Source organism: Takifugu rubripes, chromosome 22 (genome assembly GCF_901000725.2).
Source record: "Takifugu rubripes chromosome 22, fTakRub1.2, whole genome shotgun sequence".
Lineage (NCBI taxonomy): Eukaryota > Metazoa > Chordata > Actinopteri > Tetraodontiformes > Tetraodontidae > Takifugu > Takifugu rubripes.
Genome location: NC_042306.1, coordinates 15,298,685 through 15,310,265, shown reverse-complemented (window position 1 = coordinate 15,310,265; position 11,581 = coordinate 15,298,685). Strand labels below are relative to the sequence as shown.

Here is an 11,581-nt window from a genome sequence, read left to right as displayed (position 1 = left end):
AGCTGAGAGGAGCATCATGAGGAGCTGAGAGGAGCATCATGAGGAGATGAGAGGAGCATCATGAGGAGCATCTGGGAGCGAGAGGAGCATGAGCGGAGCGAGGGCTCATGAGGAGCATCAGAGGAGCATCATGAGGAGCTGAGAGGAGCATCATGAGGAGCATCATGAAGAGCTGAGAGGAGCATCATGAGGAGCTGAGAGGAGCTCATGAGGAGCTGAGAGGAGCATCATGAGGAGCATCATGAGAGGAGCATCATGAGGAGCTGAGAGGAGCATCATGAGGAGCTGAGAGGAGCATCATGAGGAGCATCATGAGGAGCTGAGAGGAGCATCATGAGGAGCTGAGAGGAGCATCATGAGGAGCATCGAGGAGCTGAGAGGAGCATCATGAGGAGCTGAGAGGAGCATCATGAGGAGCATCATGAAGAGCTGAGAGGAGCATCATGAGGAGCTGAGAGGAGCATCATGAGGAGCTGAGAGGAGCATCATGAGGAGCATCATGAGAGGAGCATCATGAGGAGCTGAGAGGAGCATCATGAGGAGCTGAGAGGAGCATCATGAGGAGCTGAGAGGAGCATCATGAGGAGCATCATGAAGAGCTGAGAGGAGCATCATGAGGAGCTGAGAGGAGCATCATGAGGAGCATCATGAGGAGCTGAGAGGAGCATCATGAGGAGCTGAGAGGAGCATCATGAGGAGCATCATGAGGAGCATCATGAGGAGCTGAGAGGAGCATCATGAGGAGCATCATGAGGAGCATCATGAGCTGAGAGGAGCATCATGAGGAGCTGAGAGGAGCATCATGAGGAGCATCATGAAGAGCTGAGAGGAGCATCATGAGGAGCTGAGAGGAGCATCATGAGGAGCTGAGAGGAGCATCATGAGGAGCTGAGAGGAGCATCATGAGGAGCTGAGAGGAGCATCATGAGGAGCTGAGAGGAGCATCATGAGGAGCATCATGAGGAGCTGAGAGGAGCATCATGAGGAGCTGAGAGGAGCATCATGAGGAGCATCAGGAGCATCATGAGGAGCTGAGAGGAGCATCATGAGGAGCTGAGAGGAGCATCATGAGGAGCATCATGAAGAGCTGAGAGGAGCATCATGAGGAGCTGAGAGGAGCATCATGAGGAGCTGAGAGGAGCATCATGAGGAGCATCATGAGAGGAGCATCATGAGGAGCTGAGAGGAGCATCATGAGGAGCATCATGAGCTGAGAGGAGCATCATGAGGAGCTGAGAGGAGCATCATGAGGAGCATCATGAAGAGCTGAGAGGAGCATCATGAGGAGCTGAGAGGAGCATCATGAGGAGCTGAGAGGAGCATCATGAGGAGCTGAGAGGAGCATCATGAGGAGCATCATGAGGAGCTGAGAGGAGCATCATGAGGAGCTGAGAGGAGCAACATGAGGAGCTGAGAGGAGCATCATGAGGAGCTGAGAGGAGCATCATGAGGAGCATCATGAGGAGCTGAGAGGAGCATCATGAGGAGCTGAGAGGAGCATCATGAGGAGCATCATGAGCTGCAGTACCAGGGGCGACCAGTGGTGGCAGCACTGACTCAGTTTAGGCACCAGTTCACCTCCATCTTCTCACCAGTTTATCAAACTGTATTTTTGAGGAGCCGTTCACCTGTGTCACCTGCTGGCCACCACCTGTCTGATGCACGTCTGTGTCTGGTGCAGATCACCCAGAGAGGAAGAGCGACCTGAGGGTCTGTGACGACTCCACCTGCCGCTTCGGCGGCGTCTGCAGAGACGACGGCGCTCAGCTCAGATGTGTGTCAGTTTCAGGTAGGAACCGTGGTCACATGATGGTTGGCATGGTTAGGATGTCAGGTCCAGACCATAAAGGACAGCCCGGCCCAGCCCGGTCCAGTCCGGTCCAGTCTGGTCCAGCCTGGTCGAGTCTGGTCCAGTCTGGCCCAGTCTGGTCCAGTCCGGTCCAGTCTGGTCCAGACCAGTTAAAGGACAGTCCGGCCCAGCCCGGTCCAGCCTGGTCCAGCCTGGTCGAGTCTGGTCCAGTCTGGTCCAGTCCGGTCCAGTCTGGTCCAGCCTGGTCCAGTCTGGTCCAGCCTGGTCGAGTCTGGTCCAGTCCGGTCCAGTCCGGTCTAGTCCGGTCCAGTCTGGTCCAGCCTGGTCGAGTCTGGTCCAGTCTGGTCCAGTCCGGTCCAGTCTGGTCCAGCCTGGTCGAGTCTGGTCCAGTCTGGCCCAGTCCGGTCTGGTCCAGTCCAGTCTGGTCCAGTCCAATCCGGTCCAATCTGGCTGGTCCAGTCCAATCCGGTCCAGTCTGGCCGGTCCAGTCTGGTCCAGTCCGGTCTGGTCCAGTCCAGTCTGGTCCAGTCCAATCCGGTCCAATCTGGCTGGTCCAGTCCAATCCGGTCCAGTCTGGCCGGTCCAGTCTGGTCCAGTCCGGTCCAGCCTGGTCGAGTCTGGTCCAGTCCGGTCCGGTCCAGTCCGGTCCGGTCCATTCCTGTCCAGTCCGGTCCAGTCCGGTCCGGTCCAGTCCGGTCATCAGTTTGTGATATTGGTTCCACTTCTGTGTTTTGGCGCCCTCTTGTGGCCAGGCCGAGTTATTTTGACCTTTGGTTTGTGAAAGAACATTTGGAACCGCAGGACGTGAACTGGTCCCAGAACACCTGTGTCTCTGTCCACAGTGTCACAAACACTACGTCCCCGTGTGCGGCTCCAACGGGGACACCTACCAGAACGAGTGCTACAGGCAGCAGGCAGCCTGCAAGCAGCAGCGGCTCATCTCCAGGGTGTCTGAGGGGCCCTGCTCTGTGGGTGGGTGTCACAGCACTAACTCCTCCCAGGTGGGCGGGGTCAAGCAGTCAGGTGGGCGGGGTCAGAAAGGCAGGAGGAAAGGGTCAAGCAGTCAGGTGGGCAGGGTCAGACAGGCAGGAGGACAGGGACAAGCAGTCAGGTGGGCGGGGTCAGACAGGCAGGAGGACAGGGCCAAGCAGTCAGGTGGGCGGGGTCAGACAGGCAGGAGGGCAGTCCAGGGGGTGGAGTCAGACCGTCAAGAGGACAGTCCAGGGGGCGGGGTCAGACAGACAGGATAGTAGTCCAGGGGGTGGAGTCAGAGCGTCAGGAGGACAGTCCAGGGGGTTTGGCCAGACAGACAGGATGGTAGTCCAGGGGGTGGAGTCAGACAGACAGGAGGGTAGTCCAGGGGGTGGAGTCAGACTGTCAAGAGGGCAGTCCAGGGGGGCGTGTCCAAAAGACAGGAGGGTAGTCCAGGGGGTGGAGTCAGACCGTCAAGAGGGCAGTCCAGGGGGCGTGGCCAGAAAGACAGGAGGGTCGTCCAGAGGGTGGAGTCAGACAGACAGGAGGGTAGACCAGGGGGCGGGTCAAGGCGCAGCAGGTGGGCTCCTGTCCCAGGTCAAATAAAAGCGTTGTTCTTGTGTCTTCACAGATCCAGGATCAGGCTCTGGAGATGGTGACGGTGAGTTTAGAGCGTCTGACCAGTGCTGACGCCTCAGTGAAGCCGCCGGGGGTCAGAGGAAGACCAGCGGTCACCAAAATAAAAGCACATCGGCCATTTCTTGACAGGTTTTCTTTACCTGTGCTCACAGATGACGAGGGTTCTGCTCCTGACGTGGGGAAGAAGTTCACCAAGTGCAGCACCTGTAAATACGGAGCGGAGTGTGACGAGGACTCTGAAGACGTCTGGTGAGCAAATGCTGCTACATGCTAGCAGTCATCAGGTTCACCTGTGCCAGGACGCTCACACCTGCTGCTGCCTGATTACAGGTGTATATGTAACATCGACTGCAGCGGCCACAACGAAAACCCCGTTTGTGCCACTGACGGGAACTCCTACAACAACCCGTGTCTGGTCCGAGAAGCATCCTGCATGAAACAAGAGCAGATCGACGTCAAACACCTGGGCAGGTGTACAGGTGAGAAGCATCATAAGCACGATGGCGTGATCCTCTAACCCCGCCCCCTTCTTGATCCTGTAGCCAGAGCAGAAGCCCCGCCTCTTTCAGATACTGTAGCCAGAGCAGAAGTCCCGCCCCTTCCGGATCCTGTATCCAGAGCAGAAGCCCCGCCCCTTCCTGATCCTGTAGCCAGAGCAGAAGCCCCGCCCCTTCCTGATCCTGCAGCCAGATAGAAGCCCTGCCCCTTCCGGATCCTGTAGCCAGAGCAGAAGCCCCTCCCCTTCCTGATCCTGTAGCCAGAGCAGAAGCCCCGCCCCTTCCTGATCCTGCAGCCAGATAGAAGCCCTGCCCCTTCCGGATCCTGTATCCAGAGCAGAAGCCCCGCCCCTTCCTGATCCTGTAGCCAGAGCAGAAGCCCCTCCCCTTCCTGATCCTGTAGCCAGAGCAGAAGCCCCGCCCCTTCCTGATCCTGCAGCCAGATAGAAGCCCTGCCCCTTCCGGATCCTGTATCCAGAGCAGAAGCCCCGCCCCTTCCTGATCCTGTAGCCAGAGCAGAAGCCCCGCCCCTTCCTGATCCTGCAGCCAGATAGAAGCCCTGCCCCTTCCTGATCCTGTAGCCAGAGCAGAAGCCCCGCCCCTTCCTGATCCTGTAGCCAGAGCAGAAGCCCCGCCCCTTCCTGATCCTGTAGCCAGAGCAGAAGCCCCGCCCCTTCCTGATCCTGCAGCCAGAGCAGAAGCCCCGCCCCCTCCAGGGTGGCTGCTGACTCCTTGTTCCTCCACAGCTGATAAAGACAAACTGGGGAAAGATGACAGCAGCACCTTCAAAGGCTCCTTCGGTGAGGAAGCAGCTCCACCCTGATGACGATGATGCTACTAACATGCTAACATGTGATCGCGGGTGAGATGACCTGGTCTTGTGTTCACCATCAGATACGACAGGCCTGGACCACAGTGACGGCTTCTACGCCGGGATGCCCCTCCCCTGCTCGGACAGCCATGCTAGCTTCTGTGTCCATGGGGAGTGTGAGGTCAGACAAGGCGTGGCCACCTGCAGGTGCGTGGCTGCCTGCGCTGACGCTAGTCTCGCTAACACAGGGCTAACTTTGCCTGAACGCATGCTGTCTGTGTGTGTGACGCAGGTGTGATGCAGGGTACAAAGGTGTTCAGTGTAACGAGCCTCAGGAGTTCAACATCCTCTACGTGGTCCCCAGTGGACAGAAGCTCCACTATATCCTCATCGCCGCCATCATCGGCGCCGTGCAGATCGCCATCATCGTCGCCGTGGTGATGTGCATCACAAGGTGGGAGCCGTTAATTGAGCCTGGCCTCGTTAGCATTGAGCCTGGTCTCGTTAGCATTGAGCCTGGCCTCGTTAGCATTGAGCTTGGTCTCGTTAGCATTGAGCCTGGTCTCGTTAGCATTGAGCCTGGCCTCGTTAGCATTGAGCCTGGTCTCGTTAGCATTGAGCCTGGTCTCGTTAGCATTGAGCCTGGCCTCGTTAGCATTGAGCCTGGCCTCGTTAGCATTGAGCTTGGTCTCGTTAGCGCCTGGACGCTCAAACGTGTGTCTGACGTTTTTGTCTCTCCAGGAAGTGTCCGAAGAACACCAGGGGGCGCCGACACAAACAAAACCTCGGACACTTTTCCTCGGACACAAACTCCAGGATGGTTTAGCCGTTTCGGGCTTTTTGATAAATTTTTACACCATGACATTTTTTAACGATAAATGTGTCGTGTTAATCTTTAAACATCAACGTTAAGGAGCGCGCTAACGTCAGGGGCCTTTTTCCTGACCGTTCCTGACTTTAGAATGTGCTTTTAGCGCTGGCGTCATGGCAACCAGCCGCTGCTGAGCGCCAGCGCTAAGGTGTCCACGTTGCTGTTTCAACAAGATAATAGCGTCGTCTTGTTAGCATTTCACAATAAGAGCACATGCACTCACTTTAATGCAGTGACGGTTAAAAATTGTTAAATCCTGAATCCTAAAATGAATTTGTGTTTATTCTTACACTTATTTCCACGCCAGAGTTTCCATGATCAGTTCATGTTTTCATTCCTTCATAATTCATTCATTCATGTGCTCTTATTGTGAAACATTGTCTGTAGGTCTTTTTTCTTTCGGACGTTGTTTTTCTGGTTAACGTATATCTGCATGGGTTGTGAAAACGCTGTCTCGTGTTGTAGTTTCAACTTTTTAAAACGCTGATTTGAAGCTCAGAAAAGATGATGAAGAAAGAGACAAAAGCAAATTTATTTTGGTTTTATGGGTTCAGACGATAGACGAAAGTTTTAGAACTGAATTTAGACTCTAGGAATGTAAAACTCCGTCATCAAGATAAATTATTTATTGGGATTGTTTTTGTGATAAAACATTAGTTTATCAAGCATCAACAGCCATCACTTTTAAATGCTAAAGCATTAGCATTAAAAACATCAAAGGAGGTGATGCATTTAGGTCCTACGTGGACAGACTTGGAGTTGAGACGGTCTGTAGTTTGTCTTTATTTGTGTGTTTTTCCAAAGCTGATGCTGACGGACCAAAGCTAACGTTAGCACGCTATTAAAGCCGAGTATAGGGGGATGAATGTTAGCTGGATGAGAGCAAAAAGAGGCGTGGCTACTTATGCTTTGTTTCTCTGAACACTGGTATCGGTGGCGGTTGGAGGGCAGCGGTGGCGGCCGTGTCCGTGGAGGTTAACCAAAGGCAGCTCTTTATCGCCCCCGCTGGCTGCTGACAGCATTGCTAGCATGCTGCTGCCTGACAGGAAGTGATGGAAAAGAACAACTCAAAGGAAAAATGTGATCTGCTGATCTTTATATCTGCCAGGTTTGATGTTTGTTATGTCACACTGAAGCTCCGCCCAGTCCCACACGGCTCCAGATGACATCATCACTCCAACGTGGCCACGCCCACGGTCATCAACTCGTGTCAATCCCGCAGTTTCCTGGGTAACCGCTGCACATCTTGATGCTGCGACTGTTGCAGTTTGCTAACATTAGCTCTTAGCAGAGTTCCGGGAGTTAGCCGTAGCTCCATCAGAGCTAGCGAGGCTTGTTTTGCGGATCAGGAGGAGCAAATGATCCAAATTAGCACTCGGTGTTGTCGTCACTTATAATTTCTTCATGATTATTGTCCCTCTTGGATATTAGAACATGATTAATAACCTGTTTGTTTACCTGGCAGCTAACATCATCTCGTACTTATTATTTGTATTCTACATCAAAGACCTGACAAACCTCATTTAAGGGTTCATGATGCTAATTTGGGCATTTAGCCTCCTATTAGCTTCCTTTGTCCCAGCTGATAATTGTGAACATCGCAGTTGATGCTTCGTGACCCGCGGCGGAGGTTAGCATCGATCCTCTCTTCTGTCATTTCCTGCGATGGACGGCGTCTCTGTAGCGTTAGCAGTCGTCGTTTTAATTTGTCCATCACAGCTGCAAGTTTGCTAAATGTGTAAAATGTGTTGGCTAATATCCTGCATGTGGTCTTTGGGAGGCTGCGGTTCCTGTCTGCCAAAATAAAAAGACTTTTTTATGTCCATAAATGGTTGAAACGAGTCCTCGTCTGTCACTTCCTGTCAACCTCAGATTTATCTAATGTTTAGGATCCGCAGCAGCCATCAAAGAACGAGGTAGCCTGATGCTAACGGGAGCGTTTCTGACCGATTATCAGAACGTTTCAGATGCAGAGCAAAGGTCACGTGTCTGTAGGGGGCGTGGCCTACAGCAAATATAGGCGGTGACGTGTCTGAGTGTGTGTCGCAGCTGTTGGCCTCAGCGGGCCTCACTAGAGTGCAAATCTTGTGTTCAGTCATGTGAAGGCACCAGGTGATCTTCTGGGTTCAGGTCTGGAGGTGGAACCAGATCAAAGGTCTCCAGCTGACCCGGGAGAGCTGCTCCAAATAAATCCCCACTGCGTCAGACGCTATAAAGAGCTCCACATCGGCGTCGTTGATCCCACCCGAGGGTTCCGTAATCTGACGGGACAACTGGTCTGATCTGCTGCTGACCAACGGGTCCCGCAGCTGCTCGCACCAGGACCCGCGTCCTCCCAGACACCATCAAACTGGGAATGCTGGTGCAAAGACGTGCTCCACATTCCCCCAGCGGAGATCATCGGGAAGGATCGGAATAACGCGGGCGGCAGAGTCCTGGATGGGGCTTTCCGTCCTCGCCCAAATGTCAGAGTGTCTCCTTACGCTGTATTTTAGGCCTCGTGTGTTGACCCCCCCCCTTCTAAAACGGGAGTGGGCGGAGTCTGCCCCCCGGTCCTGTCCCAGACCTGAGCCCGGCTCATCTGACCTCCTCAGTCCCCGAACCACACAGAACATCTTCCCTCTTTAGGAGCCACCATGGATCAGCACAAGTTCCAAAAAGCAGGTGTCCAGGAGCCGCTGGAGATCGTCGGGGTGGAGGACGAGGCGGGGAACCCCATCAGCGCCCTCACCATCCTGTCGCTGCTGGAGCGCGTCGCCGGCATCATCGACAACGTGCAGTCCAGCCAGCAGCGCATGGAGGAGCGGCAGCTGGAGCTGGAGAACAACATCAGGAGCGTCCAGGGCGACGTCCTGAAGCTGGCCAAGGACCACGGCGACACCAGCAGCACCGTGGAGAAGCTCCTGCAGAAGACCCGCAAGGTCAGCGCCAACGTCAAGGACGTCCGCACGCGCGTGGAGAAGCAGAACGTCCGCGTGAAGAAGGTGGAGTCCACTCAGGACGAGCTGCTGACCCGCAACAAGTTCCGGGTTGTCATTTACCAGGTAGGAACCTTCTCAGCCCTGAGAACCACCCGGTGCTCCACCACCACTCACAAACACAGAGCAACATCTGGGACACATCAGGAGGGCTCCGCCCACACTTCCTGCACCCAGAACTACCCCCCAAGACAGGTGGACACAGCAGAACCACTGAGTCCTCTGGTAGGGGCAAAATAGGCCTGGGAGGACTGGGCGTCATCGGAGCCTCCACCCAGGGAGGAAGGTTCCCCAGAGTGGGTCAACCCGGGTCGGGAATTAATGGTAAACACACAACAGGAAGTGGATCACCTGTTGGTCCGACTGGTGGTGGAGGTTCCACAGGTGTGAAGCTGAGACAGGAGTTGAGATACTGAACAGAAATCAGGAGGCAACACACACACACACACACACGCACACACACACACACACACACACACACACACGCACACACACACACGCACACACACACACACACACACACATACTCACCCACCCACCCTTTGGGGTCCCGGTCCGGTTTCAGGGCCCCCAGCTGCTGGTTATTCTCGGACCTCCCCTCTTCTCCTAATATGGACCTTCAGCTGTGGTTTCAGCAGGAAGCTGCTGGAGCTTCCCTGTGTTTGCACCATCTCCACAATCAATGGAGCTTCTGCTGCTCCTCGTTCGGACCAGATGGTCCATGGTCCCACTCCTCTGTCTCTGGTTTGAATGGTGAACTTTGGCTCCTAAGATGTTTGGTTCTGGTCTTTGAGCAGATGGTTTATTGTGTTCTGTGACTGCAGGGTGAGAAGGAGGTCCCCTCCGTGGCTGTCACCAAGTGTCCTAAAGGAGTCAGCCTGGAGGGGCTGGAGATGGAGCCTGACTCCTACGACGTCCCCGCTGACCTCTCCTCCGATGAGGAGTACCTGAGCGTGGAGGAGGCCGACCCGTCACGGACCACTCGCATCAAGAGATCCATGGCCAAGGGTACGGAGAGCCTAAAGGCCGCGTTCTCCAAGGAGAACATGACCAAGACCAAAGACAACCTGGGCACCAAGTTCCACAACCTGGGGGAGAAAGTGATGCCCCCCGAGAGGCGGGACAAGATGCACCAGGCTGGCGAGCGGCTGAAGGAGAACATCGCCAAGAGGGCGCCGAGCAAAGACACCTTCCGCATCAAGCTGAAGAAGGAGCGAGCGGTGGCGGAGGGTCAGGAGGGCGCCGAGGTCCAGGAGCCCGCGGCCTCCCCAGGGGTCACCTACACCGAGGTCGCCGCGGAAACCAAGAGGGAGGGCCCTGTCGAGGAGGTCGCCGCCACTCGGATAGGAGAGTAGGATTGGTGGATCAGACGGGAAGGGGCGGAGCCTCGGGATTCAGGAAGTCAGTCTGTGATTGGTTGACCCTGACGAAAGATTTTGATTGGTCGATAGAAAATTACCTGTGAGTAATGACGATTAAGTATTTTACCTAAAATGTTTTCATCGTGGAAAAGGGTTGATGCTCTTCAACCTTTAATTTGCATTTAAAGCAAGATTCCGACAAAAATATCCCCCTTACTAACGAGCAGATTACTGGTGTTAAATTAAAGAATTGGGGGACACGTTTGAGGAGACTCTTCCTGTTTTGATGATTTATTCAGGTGAGATTTGAGAGTCTGAAGATTATTTGCACAAATGTTAAAGTTTGGGAAGGAAAACGAAGGTGGGCGTTTCCATGGTAACGAGAGTTGGGAGGGAGCGTGAGCAGGACCCTGTGAGCCTGGTGGGGGAGCCTGGCCGAGGCCGGGCTGCAACTGTACAACCCATCAACCCTCGCGAGCTGTGCTGTCCTCCGACGGACTGACAGACAGGAACAGGAAGTTGTGGGTCCGAAGCTTCGGCGCCTTTTAGCCTGCTGACTTTTGTGGTGGTTTTCAGTGTTTTAAAGTTCTGGGAACGTTCTGATGTCACAAATGTGACCAGGATCATCTCAGAAGTGCTCTTTCCTGCAGACGCGCGTGTCTTATTTTGAAATGTTCACTTCCTGCTTTGTTTCTATCACTTTATATCACATCTTCTTTCACTCGGTCGTTATTTTACAAGCGTTATTTTCACCTGTGAACTGGATGAAGACACAACAACCTGGACTGTTTATGTATTTATAATTCATAAATGATGTTTAAAACTCTCGTCTGTGCTTCATTTTCTCTCGGACTTTGCAGGATTTTGTGGTCTGGACCAGTTTGGAGTAAACGTGGACGTGCTCCTCACGTCCGTCAGCTGTTCCCTCTAATTTTAGCCGCTTTGTGGATCCTTCACCAAACTAGGACAGGTGCCGCGCTGAGGCCCGTCAGCGGCGCCACGCTGCCTGGTCGCCATGACGACCGTAGCTGGAGAGCAAACTTAGACCTGTTGCTGCTGTTGAGACAGTGCTGACTCAGCAGTAATGAATGATGACTCAGCACAACCGCCCCCGTGTGAACATGTCAGCATCCCATAACTGAATGCAAATCCCTGGAGAGGAATAACGGAACATACGATCCATCAGATTAATCTCTGGTTTCACCTCCATGTTTAGAAACTCGCTGATTGAAGAGACCGTTGGAGCTCCGGTGGCTTCCTTTCACGCAGGCGCTAAATTCTGCTAATGTCTAGAGGTCAGAGAGGCTCGCTCGCATATTCCTTGGATTAAAGTCTGGAGTTGACAACAATAATGACATTATCGTGTAGCACTGGAAGCTAATGAGGGTGGGGGACACCTCAGCAAAGCTGTCACCGATATTCAAGTCCAAGGAAATGTTACCAAAAAGAACGAAAGCTGGACAAAAATGGCAAACGGTGATGAAACGGTGAACGATGATGGTCTGTAGCGCATGTGATGATGATAAATGTGTTCATTTACTACAGAACACGGGTTTAATCGGGAGGATAAAAGCTTTTTCTTTGTTCTTTCTGTGAAAGTAAATTCCCAATCTCAAGTCCGAGGAACGTCGACTTTTAATCT

The 11,581-nt window shown here is 53.7% G+C and overlaps 2 protein-coding genes across 2 annotated transcripts; both read left to right on the top strand.

Moving 5' to 3' along the window:
- Positions 1-1,659: 1,659 nt before the first annotated feature.
- Positions 1,660-6,467, top strand: LOC115247924 (tomoregulin-1-like; the record flags this gene model as incomplete). Its single annotated transcript, XM_029830966.1, is given in 10 exon segments — positions 1,660-1,775; positions 1,777-1,789; positions 2,653-2,782; positions 3,414-3,443; positions 3,574-3,670; positions 3,752-3,900; positions 4,665-4,718; positions 4,813-4,936; positions 5,022-5,183; positions 5,471-6,467. Coding segments are annotated over 10 exon segments (960 nt in total), but the record flags the coding sequence as incomplete, so codon positions are not given.
- A 1,690-nt stretch (positions 6,468-8,157) lies between these two features.
- Positions 8,158-10,766, top strand: LOC101069009 (caveolae-associated protein 4a-like). Its single transcript, XM_003976443.3, has 2 exons — positions 8,158-8,644; positions 9,403-10,766. The coding sequence occupies exons 1-2, from the start codon at positions 8,237-8,239 to the stop codon at positions 9,931-9,933; spliced, it is 939 nt and encodes a 312-aa protein (XP_003976492.1). The 5' UTR covers positions 8,158-8,236; the 3' UTR covers positions 9,934-10,766.
- The last annotated feature ends 815 nt before the right edge of the window (positions 10,767-11,581 follow it).

Bases quoted from the DNA above. Each gene is read 5' to 3' on its own strand.
- LOC101069009 (XM_003976443.3), top strand. From the start codon at position 8,237: ATGGATCAGCACAAGTTCCAAAAAGCAGGTGTCCAGGAGCCGCTGGAG. The intron at 8,645-9,402 runs GTAGGAACCTTC...CTGTGACTGCAG, and splicing joins TCCGGGTTGTCATTTACCAG to GGTGAGAAGGAGGTCCCCTC.